Raw genomic sequence first — 22,657 nt, 5'->3', positions numbered from 1 at the left:
ATGACGCTGGGCCAATGGGTCTCCTGGTCGAGGCTGTCTGCGACAGAGCCTGGACTCGAACCAGGTTCTCTAGTGGCACAGCTAGCAACTGCGATGCAGTGCCTTAGACCACTACCCCACTCAGGAGCCCCAGACAGTCAATATTAAAGAAGATTTTCATAGACAGTTATCATTGAAAAAAAAAAAGATTAATTCAACATAAAATAAACCCTTACGCATCTTGCTGCTGAAACGTTGTTGTGACTGAGACATTTGTATCTATTAAAGCAAAAGTATGCCATTTGATTGTCTTTAATGTGTGCAATACAAGCCAAGATACTGTAGAATAAATGTGTGCTTCTCTACAGCATTACCAGTAATGATTGGCTTTGATGATAACAAATCATTTGATACAAGGGTAAGAACATGAGTTGGAAATGAACAGACATATCTGGTCTCTTCAACTTTGCTAAGTGCAGGTGTGTAGGAGGAAGGAACACTTAAACACATCTACTCACACACTTATACACATTTTAATGAACAAGGCAATCTTCACACAGCATCTGCTGTTCAAGGATAGACTTTGTTCCCTTTCTTTCTTACGTCATCATCATAACTTTCTCATCAACACTTTTGAGAGAGTTGACTGAGTGGGTGTGTTGATTTTCTTCCCTTTCTCTTTCTTCTCCTTTTGATTTCATAAAAAAAAAAAAAATAGTTCAGACAAATATCTGCTGGGTAGCTCACCAGATTTGTTCTGCTTCCTCTTGGGACTGCTAACAGACGCAGGGAATTCGGCGTGGTTGACAAGACCGTTCCCAACCCCGTTCCTGTCCCTCCAGTTGTCAGAATCACTGCCATTGCCCACGCCCTCTCTGCTGCCGGAGCGGGACAGGGACAGGGGGGAGCCCTGGGGGAGAGAAGGGGGATATCAGATCCTACTGATAGATACATGGGCTGCAGTTATAAGCTCTCAGTAATGGTTCAATTCAGTTAACTTTCTTGCTTTACAGATGTATCTTTTTTTATTTGTATTCATTATGATGTTTCATATTAGTCTTCACATAAGCTTTTATATCAGGTATGTTAGTAAAAACACATTCTCTTCAACAGTTGAGTGCTCCATTTGTGTTTACCTCATAGTCAGAGTTTACCTCATAGGTGGTACTCATTGTGGGTTTGTAAGAAACGTGGTTGGCCCTGCGCAGCTCCTTGATGGTCTCCGCTGGCATGGACTTGGAAAAACCCAGACCACTCCACGTGTTAGTTGGGGTCCGTACCTCAGTCACAACAGGCTTCTTCAACATAGCTGGACACAAGACACAGATAAAGGTCTGAAAAAAATGAACACAGTATCCCTTGAGACTAGACAGGAACTGCTCGAAAGATTGACACTTACCTTTGGTTGCTAACAGCTTTTTCTGTTCATATTCAAGCGCCTGAAACGGAGAGGAAGGTCAGTGTCAGTTTTTCTACCTGTCAAATTCACTTGAGCCATCCGCTGATGTGTGAGCGCGTGTATGTGAGAGAGAGAAGTGGAGTTGGAATACCTCTAGTTGTACCTGCATGTTGGCAAAGGAGGAATGTGGTGCCAAGCGGATCCTGTCCCTTTCGTTCTGCTGTGCTGCCCTCTCTGCTGCCCTCTCTGCTGCCCGCTCACTGCCCGGCGCCCTCTTATCCGTCACAGGGCCGTCTGAAGCACTCGACTCTGGGTCTGACAGGAGGCAGTCTGAGCTGTGGGGGGGGGGACAACAGAGAGCTACGGTCATATTAGAAAAACAGCAAGGTACAAACCCCGTCACAACAGAGAAGCTTTCAACACAGACAAGACATACAGGACAGTCTATTTACTATTATTTTCTTACCAACCAAACAAACATATATTTTATAAAGCCCTTTGTAGATCAGCAGTTGTCAAAGTTCTTTCATTTTCTATTCTATGAATGTATGGGAGTCATACCCAGTGAACCGGAATGAGTTCTAGTCGTATTGTCGTACCCTTTAGGCATAGGAATGAAAGAGTGAGGACTTCTATAGTCTTACTGTAGCTCTGGACAGACATACTGGAGATGGGAGTTCTTGGTCCCCTGGAGGAGCTCCACCGCATGCCGTTTCCCTGACGTCTTACAGGAAGCCAGCATCTGTTTTAGCTCGTTCCCATTGGCTGAGTGAGATGGGCTTCTGGGCATGCCCACTTCCACAAAGGTGTCAGAGCCTGGCAGAGAGAAAGTAAAAGAGCATATGTGAAGAAACAGTAACGTGGGATATTATATTCCTTCCTTCGTGAGTTAATGAAGTTAGTCAATAGGCTATATATCTGACTGTATGTGCTATTATACTCTTTACATTCTTTTATCATCCCTGTGCTTGACAACCAAGTTTTTGTTCTTCCAAAGCAACCTTTTCTTTCTCGAGTGCCTTGTTGCTCAGCTTTCCATTGTCTGTCATGTATACATTTGAGTACATTGTTTGCACCTGTAAGTCACTCTGCATGATGGCTTGAGCGTGACTAAATGTAGCTGCTAAAACATACAGTTGGCCCCGGTGTTAATAATAAACAGAAGCAGTCTAATGAAGGAGCTTTTCTCTTCTTTTCCCACTCTTCCAGGCAGTAACCCAGCCTGCAGAATAGGATCTGTGTGTGTGAGAGTGTAGGCCTCCTCGATATGCTTTTATTCGGTTGTTTCTCCCTGGGCTTGATGGTTATGGGGAGCAGAGCCAGTTGGAACAGGATGGAGAACACAGGAGGAGGTCAGGGAGAGGAAACAGTTACTACTGTGACCAGCCAGGCTGGAGGCGGAGGCTGGGGAGCCCACTGAGCTCCAGTTCCAACAACACGGGAATGTGAGGAGCGTGAGAGCTAGGCTACACTCAAACCACACATGTTAGAGACGCAGGAAATTAGGGACCTCAACCACTGGAATACCAGCCATCAATGTCACCCTGCTGCAACCTTAGAAAAGTTGTTTGAGAATAGGGACTGGACCGCATATTGATCTACGTATAAGAACAAATATATTGTGGTAAAAATTCACTTACAGGTAATAAGGCCAAATACCAAGGCTGTCTTTTGAGTATTATGAACCTTTTTAAAGTATAGCTACAAGAGTTACACATTTCCTTGTTGTCTGTAGGTGCGGTGTGTAGGTGTTACCTTCGTCTTGGTTGGACTTGCTGGAGCGGGGTTCTGACTGGTTGTGTACGCTGGCCTCCTGAACTGAGTCACACTGGTTGGGGTTCAGAACTGTGTCTGCCAGAGATGCACTGGACATCCTTCCATAGACTGAGCCAGGTTGCTGCACACACACACAAAAATGTAGCCCTATAAAGAATACTCACTATAGGCAAGGTATACATACATTCAATGTAACAGTTAGTGAATATGTGTCGATAAAAATCAGCCACCTTTACATGTCCATTCATGGTACAGGGGCCTTTGGAGCAGTCAGGGACTCCGTTGGTCTGCTTGTCGATCGGGGCGAGGCCGGGGGGAGGGGAGGGAGTGTTTTGGGTGTACCCCTTGACCCCAGAGAGCAGGATACTGCTCAGAGTGGCCTGGGCTACAGGGTGCATCATCAACTGAGACGAGAAGCCTGGACACATGAGGGAGGAAATTCCTTGGTGTTATCGTAACACTTTCATCATATCAATCCCTTCTAGCTATTTGTGATCAAGGTGAGACCTCAAGGTGTGAGACCGTGAGCGATTGTGCACCAGCCAACTGTAACTTACCTTGTGTGCTGGTGAGAGAGCTGGGCCACAGTGAGGGGGAGGGAGACGGGGGGTTCTGCAGGGGGCTCATGGAAGAGTTCAGACTGTTGAGGACAGAGTTTGGAGCCGGGGAGCTACTGAGGGAATGGGGCGCTGACGGCCCCAGGAGGCCTGGAGGAGAGAAATACACAGTATAAGACTGTGTCTCATTACAGTATCACTCTACAATTCATTTCTTCCCACACCAGTAATAGATATTATTACATACTACCACCATCACTCATCAAATCCTTTCATATCAGTGGTCAGGTTTGAAATAAGAGAGAGACATTTGAGAGAACTGGGCCTTTGACAAATATAACTCAACACAGTCAATAACTTTCAACCCAAACATATCAAAGCAGACTGAAACAGGTTTGTGGGTTTGACAAACGGCTCATTTGACTCCAGAAATAAGGCTTGGATTTCTCTGGCAGGCTGAGCTGTAATCTGATGGAGAGGGATGTAGTAATTAACTACAGGCTGAGCTGTGGAGGCCCATATCTTACCCATGGGCCTTTGGGTTCATACTGTACACCCCAGGAAGAGATGGCTTAAGCAGGACAATCATTCACACTGTCAATGTGGTCAGTTTCCAGACATAAACCTCCTACACACAACAGTTTATCCCATGATACAGAACTCCTGATTCATTCTGTTGTAAAGGGGTTTGTCTCTTATTTACTATTGTAATTTTGTTTCCTTTCACAAGATAACAATAAAGTTGGATTACATATTACACTCAAGCCTCTTTTTCAATCCCTGATCTATAAACGTGTGTGGAAAAGGGCCTTAGGTTGACCTGGTTCATTTTCTTAAAGAACTCTCATAATGGTGTAAGAGGCTGATGTAAAGAGAACTCCATTACCCAGACTGCTCAGCCCCAGGCCAGCTGAGGCCAGGATGTCCAGGCCGACAGGACAGATGAGAGTGGGGGAGGGGCCGATGGTTGAGGGGGACAGGGCTGATGAAACTCCGTTGCTCTCCAGACCCAGCAGAAACTTCCGGGCCTCGTACATGTTCACTGCATTCCGCTCCACACTCTTTACGATCACAGACTGGGAAAGAGAGAGTGGAAGAAAGAGAGAGATGGAGAGACAGAGGAAAAAAGAGAAAACGAAATGGCAGGTTGTCAGCATGAAATGCACTTCAGTAACGTAATTAATTGTTTCTTTAATGGAATGAACAGTGGAATCAAAAAGGGATTAGTAAAATGTCAAAACATAATTTTTTATAAAGTGGTTCATTTCAATTCACGCGTGAGAAAGCTTAAGGGAGTTTGGAAAGGATATTAAACTTTCTCCAGTTCCAGCATTACCATTAAGAGTGCTTAGAAAACAGTGAGGAATAAAGAATGAACATGCACACAAATCATTTCTGTGGCCCTAAACTTGCCAAAGTTGGTCCTGCCAAATCGAGTCCAGTCATGATTTTTCTGTCTCCACACCCTCCTTTATGGAGTAGCCAAATAGCCAGAAGCAAAGTGGTGTTTGGAAGGCCGTTTGGATTAGTAGTGTCACCTCGTTAAAGAAGAGAGGTCTGGGTAGGGCTGTGTTTACACTGGCACCACACCACCGTTCCCCACTGGCCTGTCTGGGTTTGGGCATCATGCCGGGCACACTGAGGAAAGGGCACCTGGCGAAGGTGGTTAGGTTGGGACCCAGCAAATTTGATCTGCCTACTATATTGTTTGGATTTATGACGCAAGGTGCTTTGTAGTTAGGTAGGGCTGGGAATTGCCAAGGACCTCACGATACGATATTATCACAATACTTAGGTGCTGATAGGATATGTATTGTGATTCGTTACGGTGATTTGTTGTTCCAAACATATTGCTCACCATATGTCTGCTGCAGAGAGATGAGAGAGCCATGAGAAAACGAGTTTTGACCAGTCAGGGAAATAAAAGTGCTGAAAACATGTTGGCTCACTATTTAAAAAGAAGATGAGAACAAGCTTTAAGATGAAAAATACTGGAGTCTTAGAGTCAAATATCAATATATTGTCCAAAAAGAATATTGCTCTGTGTAACTGTATCGATTCTTTCCAGCACTATAGTCAGGGCCAGGAGAAAAACCTTGGATCTTAGCTGTAGCATTACCCTGGTAAAGTAGCTTCCTGGATTTGTGTTAAGGCCACTGTGTAACATACGAGATGTCCATGTTTTAGTGTGGTACCTTGCTGGGCTGCTTTGGTTTGGGCTTGATGCTGATGAAGACATCCAGCTGCTCCATCAGAGCGGTGATATACTGGGGCTCCACCTCGATGTCCTCTTTAATGTCAAACATCAGCACCAGTGGTAGACAGCCCTGTGGAACACACACATCATCATCATCATCATCACGTTCCATACAACAGGGACATTTTTTTCTGACCAGACATTTCAATTAAGAGAGAAGGCTCAGTTTAAAAACCACTACTTGAGAAATTCCAAAACAATTGACCAAAAAAGCCTGTTTTGCATGATCCCACCACAACCTCATTCCTACGTTATATTCATCTGAGCGATAGAGAGGCCTTCCCATTGTGTGTAATTAAACTAGTTGGGCCAAGCTGGTGGTGACAAGCCGGGGCTGGAGCTGTAATTTACAGTCCGATGGTCTAAACGTGGCTCTCTGTGGGGGAGGCTCATCTCCTCGTCAAATGACTCGGTACTCCCAAGGCAGACCAGAGGGGCCTCTTCTTGTGTGTCCCATGTCCAGACAAAAAAAGTTGTGTTTACAAAAGGACTTCTGCATTTTTCAAGAGTCTTTGGGCAAAACTGCCACAGACAAAGGACATCAACACTAGCATAGCTGCCTTATATTATGATTCATGTTACATTAAGCAGGATGCCAAAATCTTTAAATATAATGTCTTTGACATCTTGCTCAGCAAATGCTTTTACCCAAAGACAATTAAATGAATAACATTTTACCAAGACACCCACATAGCTGAAAGTGTCTTGGTCAGGGGTCAGAACACAATAAAACTCTTATTCAACAGAAATCCATATGCAGGGTCATTCTTCAACAGAAACAAGGCAATTACTTAATCTATACAAACCAAGCATGGACACATACCATGAGGTACTGGCGCGCCACGCAGACAGACTCGATGATTCCCTGGATGTAAACAGTAGATTTCTTCTGGGGGCTGTTGGGGTCAGGGAAGTGGATCTGGGCTCCTGTCCTCTGGGTGATGTGCTTGATGTTGCTGCCGTTGCGGCCCATCATGAAGAGGTGGTGCTGGGGAGCGATGTCCAGGTGGGTACTGACTGAGATGGCACTGGCCAGGCTGCCCGCCAGGTGCTCCAGCAATATGGCAGTGCCTCTCTGGGATGAGATGAAAATCAATCAATAAATATATCAATACAATCAGTCAATCTGCAGAATCTAGCAATATTTAGATTAGTATTTTCTTACAGTGTGCAGACAATAGGAAAGGCTAGCTTTTTCAAACAGAAATTTGCATCCTGTCGCTCTAACTCCAAAAAGTTTTGGGACACTAAAGTCCATGGAGAATAAGAGCACCTCCTCCCAGCAGCCCACTGCACTGAGGCTAGGAAACACTGTCACCATCGATAAATCCACGATAATCGAGAATTTCAAGAAGCATTTCTCTACGGCTGGCTATGCTTTCCTCCTGGCTACCCCAACCCCGGCCAACAGCTTCGCACCCCCTGCAGCTACTTGCCCAAGCCTCCCCAGCTTCTCCTACACCCAAATCCAGATAGCAGATGTTCTGAAAGAGCTGCAAAACCTGGACCTGTACAAATCAGCTGAGCTAGACAATCTGGACCCTCCCTAAAAGTATCCGCCGCCATTGTTGCAACCCCTATTACCAGTCTGTTCAACCTCTCTTTGTATCGTCCGAGATCCCTAAAGATTGAAAAGCTGCCGCGGTCATCCCCCTCTTCAAAGGGGGTGGCACTAGACCCAAACTGTTATAGATCTATATCCATCCTGCCCTGCCTTTCTAAAATATTCGAAAGCCAACTTAATAAAACTGATCACTGACCATTTCAAATCCCACCGTACCTTCTCCGCTGTGCAATCCGGTTTTCGAGCTGGTCACGGGTGCACCTCAGCCACGCTCAAGGTACTAAACGATATCATAACCGCCATCGATAAAAGACAGTACTGTGCAGCTGATCTGGCCAAGGCTTTCACTCTGTCAATCACCACATTCTTATCGGCAGACTCAACAGCCTTGGTTTCTCAAATGACTGCCTCGCCTGGTTCACCAACTACTTCTCAGACAGAGTTCAGTGTGTCAAATCGGAGGGCCTGTTGTCCAGACCTCTGGCAGTCTCTATTCGGGTATCACAGTGTTCAATTCTCGGGCTGACTCTTTTCTCTGCATACATCAACGATGTCGCTCTTGCTGCGGGTGATTCCCTGATCCACCTCTACGCAGACGACACCATTCTGTATACATCTGGCCCTCTTTGGACACTGTGTTAACTAACCTCCAAACGAGCTTCAATGCCATACAACTCTCCTTCAGTGGCCTCCAACTGCTCTTAAACGCCAAATACCTCCTAGGTGTCTGGCTAGACTGTAAACTCTCCTTCCAGACTTATATTAAATATAAATCTAGAATCGGCTTCCTATTTCGCAACAAAGCCTCCTTCACCCACGCCGCCAAACATACCCTCGTAAAACAGACTATCCTACCGATCCTCGACTTCGGCGATGTCATTTACAAAATAGCTTCCAATACTCTACTCAGCAAACTGGATGCAGTCTATCACAGTGCCATCCGTTTTGTCACCAAAGCCCCTTATACCACCCACCACTGCGACCTGTACGCTGTAGTCGGCTGGCCCTCGGTACATATTCGTCGCCAGACCCACTGGCTCCAGGTCATCTATAAGTCTATGCTAGGTAAAGCTTCACCTTATCTCAGCTCACTGGTCACGATAACAACCACCCGTAGCATGCGCTCCAGCAGGTATATCTCACTGGTCTTCCCAAAGCCAACACCTCTTTGGCCACCTTTCCTTACAGTTCTCACCTGCCAATGACTGGAACAAATTGCAAAAATCTCTGAAGCTGGAGACTTATATTTCCCTCACTAACTTTAAACATCAGCTATCTGAGTAGCTAACCGATTGCTGCAGCTGTATATAGCCCATCTGTAAATAGCCCACCCAATCTACCTTCCTCATCCCCATATTGTTTTTATTTACTTTTCTGCTCTTTTGCCAGTATTTCTACTTGCACATCACCATCTGCTCATCTATCACCCCAGTGTTAATTTGCTAAATTGTAATTACTTCGCTACTATGGCCTATTTATTGCCTTACATCCTCACGCCATTTGCACACACTGTATATAGACTTTCTTTTTTTCCTATTGTGTTATTGACTGTACGCCTGTTTATTCCATGTGTAACTCTGTGTTGTTGTTTGTGTCGCACTGCTTTGCCTTATCTTGGCCAGGTCGCAGTTGTAAATGAGAACTTGTTCTCAACCAGCTTTCCTGGTTAAATAAAGGTGAAATATATTTTTTTAAATGTCCAGGCACTCTGTTCAATGGAGCTAGCAAAGGTCAGCGACTGTGTGGACAGCACTCTCAACTAAAGTTACCGACTGGGGCAAGGGAAAACACAGTAAAAAAGGAGATTCATTTTGCACATCCAAATATGGCAAAAGTGCAGGAAGAAAAACCAATGAAAAGAGTGTTCACTCTCAGCTAGTGAACCAACAACATTTCAACCATAGTTTACACCACAGTAAACCACTGTTTTTCAATGCCACCTGGCAGCCAACAGAATGGTCTGATTCTAGGCCTCCGCAAACAATAATTGGATGAATTAGAAGGCCTTCCGATGGAACTCCAGCCTGAGGCCAGCACAGTAATCTACAGTGGCTTTGGCAGACCCCTTTTACAGAGCAAGGTCTCTCACTACATAGCATACATACTCCCCCCAAAACCCCAGCCCCAATCTGGCCAGCATCCCAAGTTAAACTGACCCCGTCCACTAACTCCCCTAGGCTGGGTTGTACTGATGGCCAGAGTGCGGGTCGGTCAGTGTTAGGTGGGGGGTGGGGGTGTTGGGTTGAGTGGTGAGAAAGGCTCCAGAGCACCAGCCACAGCTCTGAGACCCAGGGGAGAAGGGGAGAGGAAGAGGGAGCTCCAGACAACTTATATTAGACATTTACTTGCTCATGGGCTAGAGAACAGTGCTTGGTTTTAAAGGCAACAGTACTGTAATTCCCACTAGGGAGCTGACCAAGCAACCCTCTGGTCACAGCAGTCCACTTCTCGAACCACTAGGCCCCAACCCCTGCTGTTCACTAAGTACTGTGGTATGTTGGTGGGTAGATGTGAGGGGTGTTGCTGGGCCTCACCTTGACGGCACTAGAGTTGTTCTGGGAGCCGCGGACCACTCCGGTGGTCCCATAGAGACGTGTGGGGGGCTTGAAGGAGACGGTGAGGTTGTATGTCTGGGAGATGTGCTGCACTGTGGGGGAGCCTGGGTCAGGCTGCACGATGGCTGGCAGCTCAAACGACAGAACCAGAGGGAGCAGCTCCTGAGAATGATAAAGATTAATAGACCAAGAGAAAGAGTGTGTGAGAGAAAGGGCGAGAGAGAGTGAAATACATGCAGTCAATGGTGTAAAGTAAATAAGTAAAAATACTACTTATGTTGTTTTTTGGAGGGATCTGTAGTTTACTATTTATATTTTGGACAACTTTTACCTCACTACATTCCTAAAGAAAATATGCACTTTTTACTCCCATACATTTTCCCTGGCACCAAAAAGTACTAGTTTGGAATGCTCAGGTAGGACAGGGTTGGCATGTACACATCTACACAGACATTACATGTCCCACTTCAGCCGGGAGTGGCCAAACATGGCATAGAAATGTTTTAACTCAATAAAACCACTGACTGCTGTCTATCACAATGGGTTCAACTGTGCCAGTACTCAGTAGGGACCGGAGGCGTTAGGCCCTTCATCACACACATGCTACAGCAGACTTCCATTGGGAGCTGATTAAACATACAGTACAACACTGTAGTAGCGGATCATGTCTGTTCCTAGACAGTCTGTTCATACTCAGACTGTGAATGTTAAGGTAAAGTCACTAAATAATACATCAAGTCAAGCCATCACAGAGAACAGAGACTAAAAGTGGACTCCATCACTCAAATCACAGCAGTCATTCAAACAGCTTAGATGGAGGCCAGGAGAATTTGCTGACAAGTTCATACATACACATAAGTCTACTCATGTATGCGCACACACACACACACACACGGCAGACTTATCCAAACACTCAGTCTTGGGCAGTGCGCCATAGCTTAGGCTGCCAGAGAAGGACAAACAGCATGAATTACTCCGACCAAAGAAATGCACCCATGATTAATCCCATATGTTTCTGGGCCTAGTTTTATATCATGTTGCAGGAGTTCCACTGTAAAGTCAGAGCCAATGAGTATGGAAACACAGCGTGGACAAACAGAACGGCCCAACCAGGCGCTCTGAATGAAGAACAGCTTAGATAGAACTACCATAAACTTTTTAAAACGGGTCTTTCAGGCAACTTTAAGCTTAATATGTATTCAATCTGGAGGTGTGAATGAGTCAAGCAGACAAAAGGACAGAAAGGAAGACATTGTTTAAAGACTGTATAACGACTACACAAAGACTAAATACAGACAAAAGCGTTCATTATACACAATCAGGTTTAAGGGTACAACTCAATCTGAGCCTTCCCTTTAAAACAGCCAGAAGACCAACGTTCCGGGCCAAACAAGGGATGTTCCACATCTGCACTACAGGGAAGGGAAAACCCATCCAATCCATTCAATCATTGTTTTGGTCCCAGGCAGAGACAGATGAGGCCACCCAGGATCATGTACTGTTAACCAAAACAGCACAGAGGCTGCTCCGGAACAAACAAACTATGAAATGTCATCTCTAAACCCTGCTGCTAGAGGATAGTGTATATCAAAGTGGCGACGATAAAAAAAAATTCCTATTTTTTTTTATGGCAGCCAACATCAGGGGTGGCAGGGTAGCCTAGTGGTTAGAGCGTTGGGCCAGTAACCGAAAGGTTGCAAGTTCAAATACCCGAGCTGACAAGGTACAAATCTGTCGTTCTGCCCCTGAACAGGCAGTTAACCCACTGTTCCTAGGCCGTCATTGAAAATAAGAATTTGTTCTTAACTGACTTGCCTAGTAAAATAAAGGTAAAATAAATAAATAAAAATCAGTACGAAGCAGAGTAAGGTTTTTATTTGGGTGAAGGGGTGGAGGGTTGTTGGATGTTTGGGTTAATGGTAGCTGGGTAGGTGTTAATACCGTATGTGGGTTGGCTGTACAGATGGTGTCATATGGTTGAAAAAGTTCAGTTGGTGCTAAATACGGCTGCTAGAATCCTGACTAGAACCAAACATTTTTATCATATTACTCCAGTGCTAGCCTCTCTACACTGGCTTCCTGTCAAAGCAAGGGCTGATTTCAAGGTTTTACTGCTAACCTACAAAGCATTACATGGGCTTGCTCCTACCTATCTCTCTGATTTGGTCCTGCCGTACATACCTACACGTACGCTACGGTCACAAGACGCAGGCCTCCTAATTGTCCCTAGAATTTCTAAGCAAACAGCTGGAGGCAGGGCTTTCTCCTATAGAGCTCCATTTTTATGGAACGGTCTGCCTACCCATGTCAGAGACGCAAACTCGGTCTCAACCTTTAAGTCTTTACTGAAGACTCATCTCTTCAGTGGGTCATATGATTGAGTGTAGTCTGGCCCAGGAGTGGGAAGGTGAACGGAAAGGCTCTGGAGCAACGAACCGCCCTTGCTGTCTCTGCCTGGCTGGTTCCCCTTTCTCCACTGGGATTCTCTGCCTCTAACCCTATTACAGGGGCTGAGTCACTGGCTTACTGGGGCCCTCTCATGCTGTCCCTGGAAGGGGTGCGTCACCTGAGTGGGTTGATTCCCTGATGTGGTCATCCTGTCTGGGTTGGCGCCCCCCCTTGGGTTGTGCCATGGCGGAGATCTTTGTGGGCTATACTCGGCCCTGTCTCAGGATGGTAAGTTGGTGGTTGAAGATATCCCTCTAGTGGTGTGGGGGCTGTGCTTTGGCAAAGTGGGTGGGGTTATATCCTTCCTGTTTGGCCCTGTCCGGGGGTGTCCTCGGATGGGTCCACAGTGTCTCCTGACCCCTCCTGTCTCAGCCTCCAGTATTTATGCTGCAGTAGTTTATGTGTCGGGAGGCTGGGGTCAGTTTGTTATATCTGGAGTACTTCTCCTGTCCTATTCGGTGTCCTGTGTGAATCTAAGTGTGCGTTCTCTAATTCTCTCCTTCTCTCTCTCGGAGGACCTGAGCCCTACGACCATGCCCCAGGATTACCTGACATGATGACTCCTTGCTGTCCCCAGTCCACCTGGCCGTGCTGCTGCTCCAGTTTAAACTGTTCTGCCTTCTTATTATTCGAACATGCTGATCATTTATGAACATTTGAACATCTTGGCCATGTTCTGTTATAATCTCCACCCAGCACAGCCAGAAGAGGACTGGCCACCCCACATAGCCTGGTTCCTCTCTAGGTTTCGGCCTTTCTAGGGAGTTTTTCCTAGACACCGTGCTTCTACACCTGCATTGCTTGCTGTTTGGGGTTTTAGGCTGGGTTTCTGTACAGCACTTTGAGATATCAGCTGATGTACGAAGGGCTATATAAATAAATTTGATTTGATTTGATGGTTGGGCAGTATGAAAAGAATATGCCAAAGGGTTCATGTGTGAATAGTTGTACTGAGTGGCATGAGTAAGGACAGGGTACAGGTTTGGGTAGTAGCTGGGCTGCTGTTTGGGGCGAGGGGTGCTAAGTGATTAGGTGGACTGGTAGAGTGTGGTTGCTAGGTGTTTGGCTTCGGGAGGCGAGGAGTCCTGCTTGGACTGACAGAAGCAGGCAGGATGTCAGAGGAAAGTGGTCTTTGATCCTCCCCACTCATCCGCTGGCTGCGTGTTCTTTGGAGGGTAGAACAGATCATGTGGCTATTACAGCTTATTTTATAAACCCCTTCCTACAACAACGGTACCCTCAAATGCTACTTCCAAATTCCATTTGTTAACTTTTTTATCAAGGAAGTGCATGAACTGGGTTGCGCCCTGTTGTCTGTGAAAACACACTCTTTTGTGCACTCTCTCGCACTCAGCTTATTTGTCTTGGTCCACTCAGAGAGTGAGCACGTGCGTGCAAAGAATTGTGATGGCGGAGAAACAAGCGGAAGGTCTGGACCGCAGAGGCTCACACGAGTGGAATGGCCCTCCTTCCTCTGAGATGGATCAGGAGCTCTACCAAGCCAGACGCACTGTGTGCTGGGCTTGAACCGGTTGCTCTGTACCCTGTTCAACATGGTTTACGGCCAGAGCATTACCACAGAGTTCACAGGCTCCACAGCTAACACATGCAGTTAAAAGACAACTAAATGATGACTGTAGTGACACATGCTTACAATAACAGCCTGTTCAGAGTTCTATAGCTCAGACCTCAGAGAGACCTCCATAGAAATGACATCCAACTTACTCTGATTTTGGATCGAGCTGCCTCTACCCCTCCTGGCTGGCCTGCAATGGACACCTGTTCAGATGGACAGACAGAAGTCATTGTTATAGTTTAGCTATTACCGTTACATCAAAACTGGAATCTAAAGCCGTGAAAAGAGAACCTTTGGCAAAATGTCCATTTAGTCCCTTCATTCTCATTTCCTTGACATTTTAGTCATTTAGCAGACGCTCTTATCCAGTTAGTCCATTCATCTTAAGATAGCTAGGTGGGACAACCACATATCACAGGCATTGAAAGTAATTTTTTCCTCAGTAATGTAGCTGTCAGTAGAGTCAGAGCTAGAAGGAAGGGGGGGGGTACAAGTGCTGGCAAGCTGTATAAACCCCCCCCCCCAAAAAATGGTTGTTTTTCATCACAACCCGATCAGAATAACAGGTGGTTTGGAGGAAGGTGGTTTGGAGACTCTTACCATCTTTAAGAACCCAGAACCAGCCATTGCCTTTCATCACTTTACATCCTGTGATTAAAATAATTCTGACATAAATAAAATAAGAGATAAAAGCCTTTATTAGATATCCTGCCAGCGGATCGGTAATCTCTCTCTCCTCCTCTCTCCCTTTTCAAGCCCTTCATCGGTAACTCACCATAACGGCGCAAACCAGGCTTTGGCCGACAGAGCCATCACTCCGGACTAAATTTAATCAGCACTTCTGAACAAATTAAGCCCCAGTCTTTAAGACTAGCTGGTAACAACAAAAAAAAGAGAAAAAAAAGAAATGCCCATAGGAAAGAAATCAGAATAACTCGATCTACAGCAATACTTTAAGTGAACCACAAAAAATATTAAACACATAAGATACTTAATGAGTGACAACAACAATATATAGAAGGTAACTTTATCCCATTCCTTAACAATATCATAGAAGATCTAATTAGATGGAATAATCTTCCCATAAATCTTACAGGTAGAATAAACCAATGTTTTCAGACTTATTCTCAGTAATACCAATCACCCCAATGAAGACATTCTTTAAAAAAGTATACTCAGTCATAACAAACTTTATATGGGCAAATAAAACTCATAGAATAAAAAGGAAACCTTCCAGACTTCCAGAATTGTATCAACTCGCCACCCAGAGCTTTAACTTGCGACATATTGTTAAATGCACTAAAGAGGAACAATGGGGTACATATTGAAGATGCACCTGCTGAATCTTTTCACGTCTATCTTCAAAGGATAAAGCTAAGAACATTAACAACCTCAAACCTTGGATAGCTTTTCAGAATTCTCTGATAAATTGGTCCACATGGAAAACTAAAGGCCTAGAAACCGGAAATGACTTGGTAACAGGAAATACATTTATTAAAAAGCCGTTTTTGACTGACCAATGTAGATATTTTCAAATACATTGCAACATAAAAGTTTAATATCACAACATTTATTTCGAAATCTTTTGTATATCCAAGCAATCTTGAGGGAATCCTATTTGAGTCAGAAAAGGATATTCATATGATAGGTAAGATATACAAAACCTTGCAGAGAGCCTATTCAACTGACAATCTGTTAGAAAACATAAACTATTGGAACCAAGACTTAAAAAGAGCTGATGTTGTTACAAGATGGAGGGAATGTTGGAACATATCTAACCAAATTACAGTTAACAAAAATGTATGCTTAATCCAGTATAAACTACTGTAAAAATTCACAATTTCTACAGCACAACGGCAGAGTCACCTCTTAAGTGTAAAACTAACAATGATTCAATAATCCATGCCTTCTGGGAATGTTAGAAAGTCCAAAAGTTATGGGCGGAGTTCGAAAGTTGGCTGTCAGAAGTATTACAATGTCAATATACTTTGAATCCGTCTGTCTGCATATTTTTAAAGACATGGTATATGGGGGGGCAGTGAGATACCCAATGGGTTGGAAAATACTTTTTTCGAAAATCTTGAAAAAACGTTTGCTTAACTGGATATCAACCAATCCTCCATCGTTAACAAAATGGAAAGGTCAAATGCGTTATTATCTAAATGTTGAAAGTGCTTGAGCGACGGAGAGAAACAAAATGGTGTAGTTTGAGGCAATGCGGGCGCTGAGGGCGTGAGGTGGTGGGGGTCTGGGCAAGTGTGATTTTGTTGATCTTTGTGAGCGTTTGTATGCTGTCGTTTGTATGTTTTGTATTGTTAAAAAAATATATAATCATACAACAACAAATAAATTGGCAGCTTGCCTCCTCCAGAGGTGTATGTAAATCGTAATTACAGCTGGTTCCTACTGCTCGTCTATTCAATCCAGCCCAAACACACTCGCTTCCTATGTTGCAGCCAATCAAAACAGCAAATTACAACGACTCTCTGCAACATGGCCACTGGATGCCACTCTAGCAACTAGCAAATGGGACATACTCAAAAACAGAACACGTCTCCTTCCTGAGCGGTATGACGGCTGCGTGGTCCCAGCCACTTTAATAATGGGAATTGATGGGAAATTATGTAAATATATCACTAGCCACTTTAAACAATGCTACCTTATATAATGTTACTTACCCTACATTATTCATCTCATATGCATATGTATATACTGTACTCTATATCATCGACTGCATCCTTATGTAATACATGTATCACTAGCCACTTTAACTATGCCACTTTGTTTACATACTCATCTCATATGTTATACTGTACTCGATATCATCTACTGTATCTTGCCTATGCTGCTTTGTACCATCACTCATTCATATATCCTTATGTACATATTCCTTATCCCCTTACACTGTGTATAAGACCGTAGTTTTTTTGGAATTGTTAGTTAGATTACTTGTTCGTTATTACTGCATTGTCGGAACTAGAAGCACAAGCATTTCGCTACACTCGCATTAACATCTGCTAACCATGTGTATGTGACAAATAAAATTTGATTTGATTTGATTTGATGGTGTTTATACATGTGTACTATTGTTTGTACAGATGAAAGTGGTACCTTGAGGTATTTGGAAATTGCTCCCAAGGATGAACCAGACTTGTGGAGGTCTACAATTATTTTCTGAGTTCTTGGCTGATTTCTTTTGATTTCCCATAATGTCAAGCAAAGAGGCACAGTGTTTGAAGGTAGGCCTTGCAATACATCCACAGGTACACCTCCAATTGACTCAAATTATGCCAATCAGAAGCTTCTAAAGCCATGACATAATTTTCTGGAATTTTCCAAGCTGTTTAAAAGGTACAGCCAACTTAGTGCATGTAAACTTCTGACCCACTGGAATGGTGATACTGTGAATTATAAGTGAAATATTCTGTCTGTAAACAATTGTTGGAAAATGACTTGTGTCATGCACAAAGTAGATGTCCTAACCGACTTGCCAAAACTATAGTTTGTTAACAAGAAATTTGTGGAGTGGTTGAAAAACAAGTTTTAATGACTCCAACCGAAGTGTATGTAAACTTCTGACTTCAACTGTATACCAGTTCCATGTGGTTAAAAAAAGTCAATACAGCCCGTGCAAACAGAGAAGCCATGACAGTCCCACACAAATGTGGTTGGTGATGGCACAGCATATTAACTGGTATTCAGTCTATCAGATCCTGTGTACATTGTTAATTGTACATATACGGTGGTATCTCTCTCTGTACCTGGTTGCTCTTCTCCGCCTGGTTGTTGCGGTTGGAGTCTGGGAAGTGGATGTGGCAGCCCGTGTCCTCCATCACCTTCTTGATGTTGTTGCCTCCCTTGCCGATGACGTGGGAGTGCTCTGTGTGGGACACGTCCATCTTAAGGGTTACCCTGTTACTCTGCTGGGGAAAGGAAGGAGGCGGAGACACTCTTCTTAAGCATGGCCTGCCAGACAATGTTCACTTAATAGTGAATGATATGATAGAAATCTAACATGCGTAAATATTAAATTCTATACCAACATATGACTGTAAACCATGACAATATTGTGAATATTGACACAGCTTAAATATTGGGGCTCCCGAGTGGCATAGTGGTCTAAGGTAATGAATCTCAGTGCTTGAGGCATCACTACAGACACACTGGTTCGAATCCAGGCTGTTTCACAACCGGACGTGATTGGGAGTCCCATAGGGCCGCGCACAATTGGCCCAGCGTCGTCTGGGTTTGACAGGTGTAGGCCATAATTGTAATTAATAATTTGTTCTTAACTGACTTGCCTAGTTAAATAAAGGTTAAATAAAAAATTACAAATATATTGACATGGCTTGAATGCTCCTCGGCTAATATGCAAACGGGCCAGAACAAAACTAGACTATCAGTCTATAATAGTAGAATGACTTTGAAGACAAATATGATGCATCTCTTCCACCCACACCCACGGCTCTGGTACAACACCACTGCCAGGCAGATGGGTCCACCACGAGAAGCTAATACCAGTCCCCAATGCTCCACTTAGAGGCGTGAGGAATATAACCAATCACATCCAATTACATGGAGCTAAAGCAGATAAGCCTAAAAGTATGTTGTTTACAAATGTTGTTTAAAAAAAGTTTCACTTGACAAATCCATTGATATTAATGCCAGCTAATCATAGTTGTTTCATATTCAACTCATTGGGGTGCAATATGTAGCCAATCATGTGGTGACCATGTGCTAGAGGTCTTCACGGGTTCTAAAAGTTGGACCTGTTCCGAAACGGACCTGGGGCTCTCTCACCCGGACCCTATATGCATACATTTATTTAAAAAATATAGAGACCCATTCCGAACAGACCCAAGGACAAGTAGGCCCATTCCGTAAAGACCTGGTTGGATCCAGACCGGGTCCGATCCAAGTGAAGGAAGCAGCAGAAAAGTCATTTAAGCTACTTTATTAACCAGAGCTGATACAGAGTGAGAGGAGGGAGGGAGAGGTGCCACTCTTATTTTATTTTTATTTAACCTTTATTTAACCAGGAAGGCATCATTGAGATTAAAATTTCTTTTTCAACAGCGCCCTGGCCAAGATAGGCAGCACCAAGTCATTACAAAAAAATTACAGACAGACAACATGAAAAACTACAAGTAATCTAGTAAAAACCATTGAATTCACAAGAGTATAAAACAGCAAATTAAAAACATTGACAGGTCAGGGAATCAGCCTCAAAATCCTTCATCCGTGATTTAAAAACACCAATCGGGACAAGTTCCAAGGTGTTCCAAGACGATGGCGCAGAGTACATAAAAGCCCCTTTTACAAATTCAGTTCGGACATTTGGAACAGTTAGCAGGATCAAGTCCAGCGAACGAAGAGAGTACCCACCACCGAGCTCTAGCTGGCGGGGAGGGGCTGTACTGTAAGCGAGTGAAACGGAGCAGAGAGGGAGAGACCGCAACCAACCAAGCTGACTCGCGCTATAGTAGACTAATAACTGCCATGGCTAGGTTATTTATCATCAAATATGATTACGTATTATCGGTCGACTGCATCAAACCAGAAGCTAGTTAAGCTAGCTAACGTTAGCTAGCTAGGCTAATTGAAGCTGCAGTGCATACGCTCTCTCATCCTACAGTTACAAATATTAACTCCACTTAGAATATTCTCCCTCCCCTCCTTCCTTCAGGACAAGTCAGTTAAAGTTACACATAACCGTGACTATCAGATCTGACCCATACGCGATTTGTGAAGCTCTCTACCGTGTGCAGAGAAAATACTTTGGCGTGTTATGATAAAACTCGCCCACAGGGGGTGCTATGGTGTGCCCATTTTGGGATGAGGATGTTTGTTGCCATAGAGACAAGACTTGCACCATGCTAAGCCATTACACACTCTGGAAATTAAGCGCTGGCCACCTTGGTGGCAAGTCATATTACAAGTCTGAGATTCTCAAATTGAAGAGGAAGCAAACCAAGGCTTTCTAGAGCATGAAATAAGACACTTATTGGATCCATCTGTGTCTACCATCCTCTAGTTGATCATTTAGGGAGGTCAGTGTTGGTGTTGCCATGACAACAAACATACATACCTTTGTGTCGAGGACTGACATGATTCGGTCTTTGGCTTCCCTCACGTTGTCTCTCTTTCCACAGACCTTAATGTGCGGATCTGGAGAGAGAGGGAGAGAGAGAGAGAGGTTCAGAGAGAGAACAAAAAGAGACAAAGAGAAAATGGTGGAGAGATCAAGATCTCAAGAAGAGACTATTTGAACACCTTTTCCCAAGCCTATGAGTTGATGGGATCCGTTGTGACATCAGATAAAGCACTACCGTAAATGCTCCTTTCAGATGTGATGACTCTCAATATAGGCTCTTACACAGCAATGTTGTATTACTATCAGTCAGACAGTACTGGATACAAAGACAGAATAATGACCCCTTAAATTAGCCCTGAGATAAAGGCAGTCCCATGTGTTTCACTTCCTTCCTACAAACCTCATCCAGTCGATCAGTGCCAAAGGCGTAACACTGTTCCTCTGTCTGTCTGGTTAAATAAATTAAATCCTCCTCCAGTTGTCAAACACCAAGGTTGTGTCCTTTGAGTCAAGCTAAACTAAATACTACCTAAACGACTACACATGTGTCTACTACATCACAACTGTTCAGTTCAAAAACTGCAGAGAAAATGTAAAATATCTGCACATCATAATACATTATCTGGGCAAATATGTCAATTATTTGAGTAAACTGCACTTGTAGAGACCCTCTCAGCTCTTGTACAGCAATTCACAACATAAATACACAGTGCTGCTAATGCTTATGGCTGTAGAGTCCATCTGGGCATGCAGCGAGCCAGCTCCTAGGAGCCCCCCTTTCTTGACTGTACGGAGGGGCAGGATGTCAGTTAAGCGCCTTCCAGGAACCCCCCTCCCCACACACTCAACCCAAATAGCTCCGATTTACTTTGTATACTCCTACAGAAGAAAATATTTATATTCAGAGTTTGTTTACAGACACTTTATAAAACCCATTGACATTGGTTGGGTTTAGAGATTTTAGAGGTAATGAGCAGGGAAATGCAGGTAAAACCATATAATGTAGAACAGAAGAGTTCATCCAAATGTAAACTATTAATGAAACCATCATTCAAATAAACAGAACAGTCCGTTATTGTATCCTGTGCTGTATAGGCTGGACACCACATCAAAGCTCCAATTACACAACCAAACAGAAACTCTCCATAGAGTCACAAAACAAAAACTAAGAGGAAAGCACATGAACTGGCCCTGGGCCCTACTGAGGAGAGATCTGGGTTGGCTAGGCTCTGGAATGCTGCTGCAGGGAAGTGTTTAGGAGCCTCAGTGTTCCATTTTTTAAATGGGCCTGGGGAGGGATTGTGGGAGCAGTGGAAGGCCGTGTGGATCTCGTCAGTGCGACATGGGACCTCCGTGGCCTCAACGCTGAAGCAAGATCACAGAAGAGTGAAAAGAAAAATGCTGTGAGACAAAAAAAATGAAACAAAAACAACCCAAATGCCTCAAGTACACATTGGGTTACATCAAGATAGGAGTGGGCGCAGTCAGACAGAAAAACAAAGGAAAAACACAGCAGTATTAGAGGTGACTGACACAGCTTTGGTTCAAGGAAACATTCCAAACACACAGCTGTGACAAGACTGTGAAGTCCACATCTACTTCCCCTGGTGGCATCTCACCAGCAGAGGGCGTGTTGGCCTTCCACTGGCCTAACCTGCACATCTGGTACTCATTAGTGGGGCAAAATGAGTTTTGCTATGTGTGACGTTGAACACCCACACATTTTTTAAGTGAGCGGTGTGTACTCATATGATTGACTGTGGAACACCTTAAGTGTTAATTTGGCACACAAAACACCCAGAAAAGCAAAAATATGGCAATACAGCTAAAAAGAAGTCTTGGTAGTTGACACTTGACAATTTTTTTTACAATTTGACCCCTCTGCTTACTGGCAAATACTTTTTTCCAGCATGGGCTTAAACCCTGAAGTATCACACATACACTCAGAATTAAAGTAAATTTGGATCTAGGTACCTCTTTAAAAACATCTGCAAAATGACTGAAAGACGAAGAAAGATTGGTGAAAGAATGGCGGCTGAACAAACATAAAAAGTTGGAAGTCGAGTTCAGGTTATTGGTCTTGCTGCTGTCCCGATTTCCCGAAAAGCAAAACATTTTCCAAATGATTCCAGCGTGTAAAGAGTGCCTGCCTTGACCGAATGCCATGAACTTGGACTACTTGCACAAAAGATAAATACAGTTCCTTCGGAAAGTATTCAGACCCCTTGAATTTTTACACATTTTGCTACGTTACAGCCTTATTCTAAAATGTATTAAATTGTTTTTTTCCCCCTCAATCTACACACAATACCCATAATGACAAAGCAAAGAGGTTGAGAAATTCGTGCACATTTTTTTTTACACATAAAAACTGAAATATTACATATGTATTCAGACTCTTTACTCAGTACTTTGTTGAAGCACCTTTGGCAGCGATTACAACATCAAGTCT

At 43.9% G+C, this 22,657-nt stretch overlaps 1 protein-coding gene across 12 annotated transcripts in view; it reads right to left on the bottom strand.

Annotated features, from left to right (window-relative positions):
- LOC109889993 (protein bicaudal C homolog 1) overlaps positions 1 to 22,657 on the bottom strand; it is a 78,580-nt gene that overhangs the window by 9,142 nt on the left and 46,781 nt on the right. For 2 of the 12 annotated variants that reach the window (XM_020481916.2, XM_020481920.2), the window contains exons 4-18: positions 20,200 to 20,279; positions 17,873 to 18,034; positions 14,261 to 14,314; positions 10,067 to 10,249; positions 6,792 to 7,043; positions 5,907 to 6,038; positions 4,598 to 4,787; positions 3,712 to 3,861; positions 3,385 to 3,572; positions 3,134 to 3,275; positions 2,023 to 2,194; positions 1,530 to 1,713; positions 1,379 to 1,418; positions 1,116 to 1,288; positions 727 to 889 (exon numbers count right to left, since the gene is read on the bottom strand). In XM_020481916.2, the coding sequence (XP_020337505.1) occupies positions 727 to 889; positions 1,116 to 1,288; positions 1,379 to 1,418; positions 1,530 to 1,713; positions 2,023 to 2,194; positions 3,134 to 3,275; positions 3,385 to 3,572; positions 3,712 to 3,861; positions 4,598 to 4,787; positions 5,907 to 6,038; positions 6,792 to 7,043; positions 10,067 to 10,249; positions 14,261 to 14,314; positions 17,873 to 18,034; positions 20,200 to 20,279 (2,265 nt within the window). Of the gene's footprint in view, positions 1 to 726; positions 1,289 to 1,378; positions 1,419 to 1,529; positions 1,714 to 2,022; positions 2,195 to 3,133; positions 3,276 to 3,384; positions 3,573 to 3,711; positions 3,862 to 4,597; positions 4,788 to 5,906; positions 6,039 to 6,791; positions 7,044 to 10,066; positions 10,250 to 14,260; positions 14,315 to 17,872; positions 18,035 to 20,199; positions 20,280 to 22,657 lie in introns of those variants that run through there. The other 10 variants (XM_020481923.2, XM_020481922.2, XM_020481924.2 and 7 more) reach the window with 10 other exon arrangements.

This window comes from Oncorhynchus kisutch, linkage group LG4 (assembly GCF_002021735.2).
Source record: "Oncorhynchus kisutch isolate 150728-3 linkage group LG4, Okis_V2, whole genome shotgun sequence".
NCBI classification, from domain to species: Eukaryota; Metazoa; Chordata; class Actinopteri; order Salmoniformes; family Salmonidae; genus Oncorhynchus; species Oncorhynchus kisutch.
Note: the sequence above shows the minus strand (reverse complement) of the source record. Positions and strands in the feature narration are given on the sequence as shown.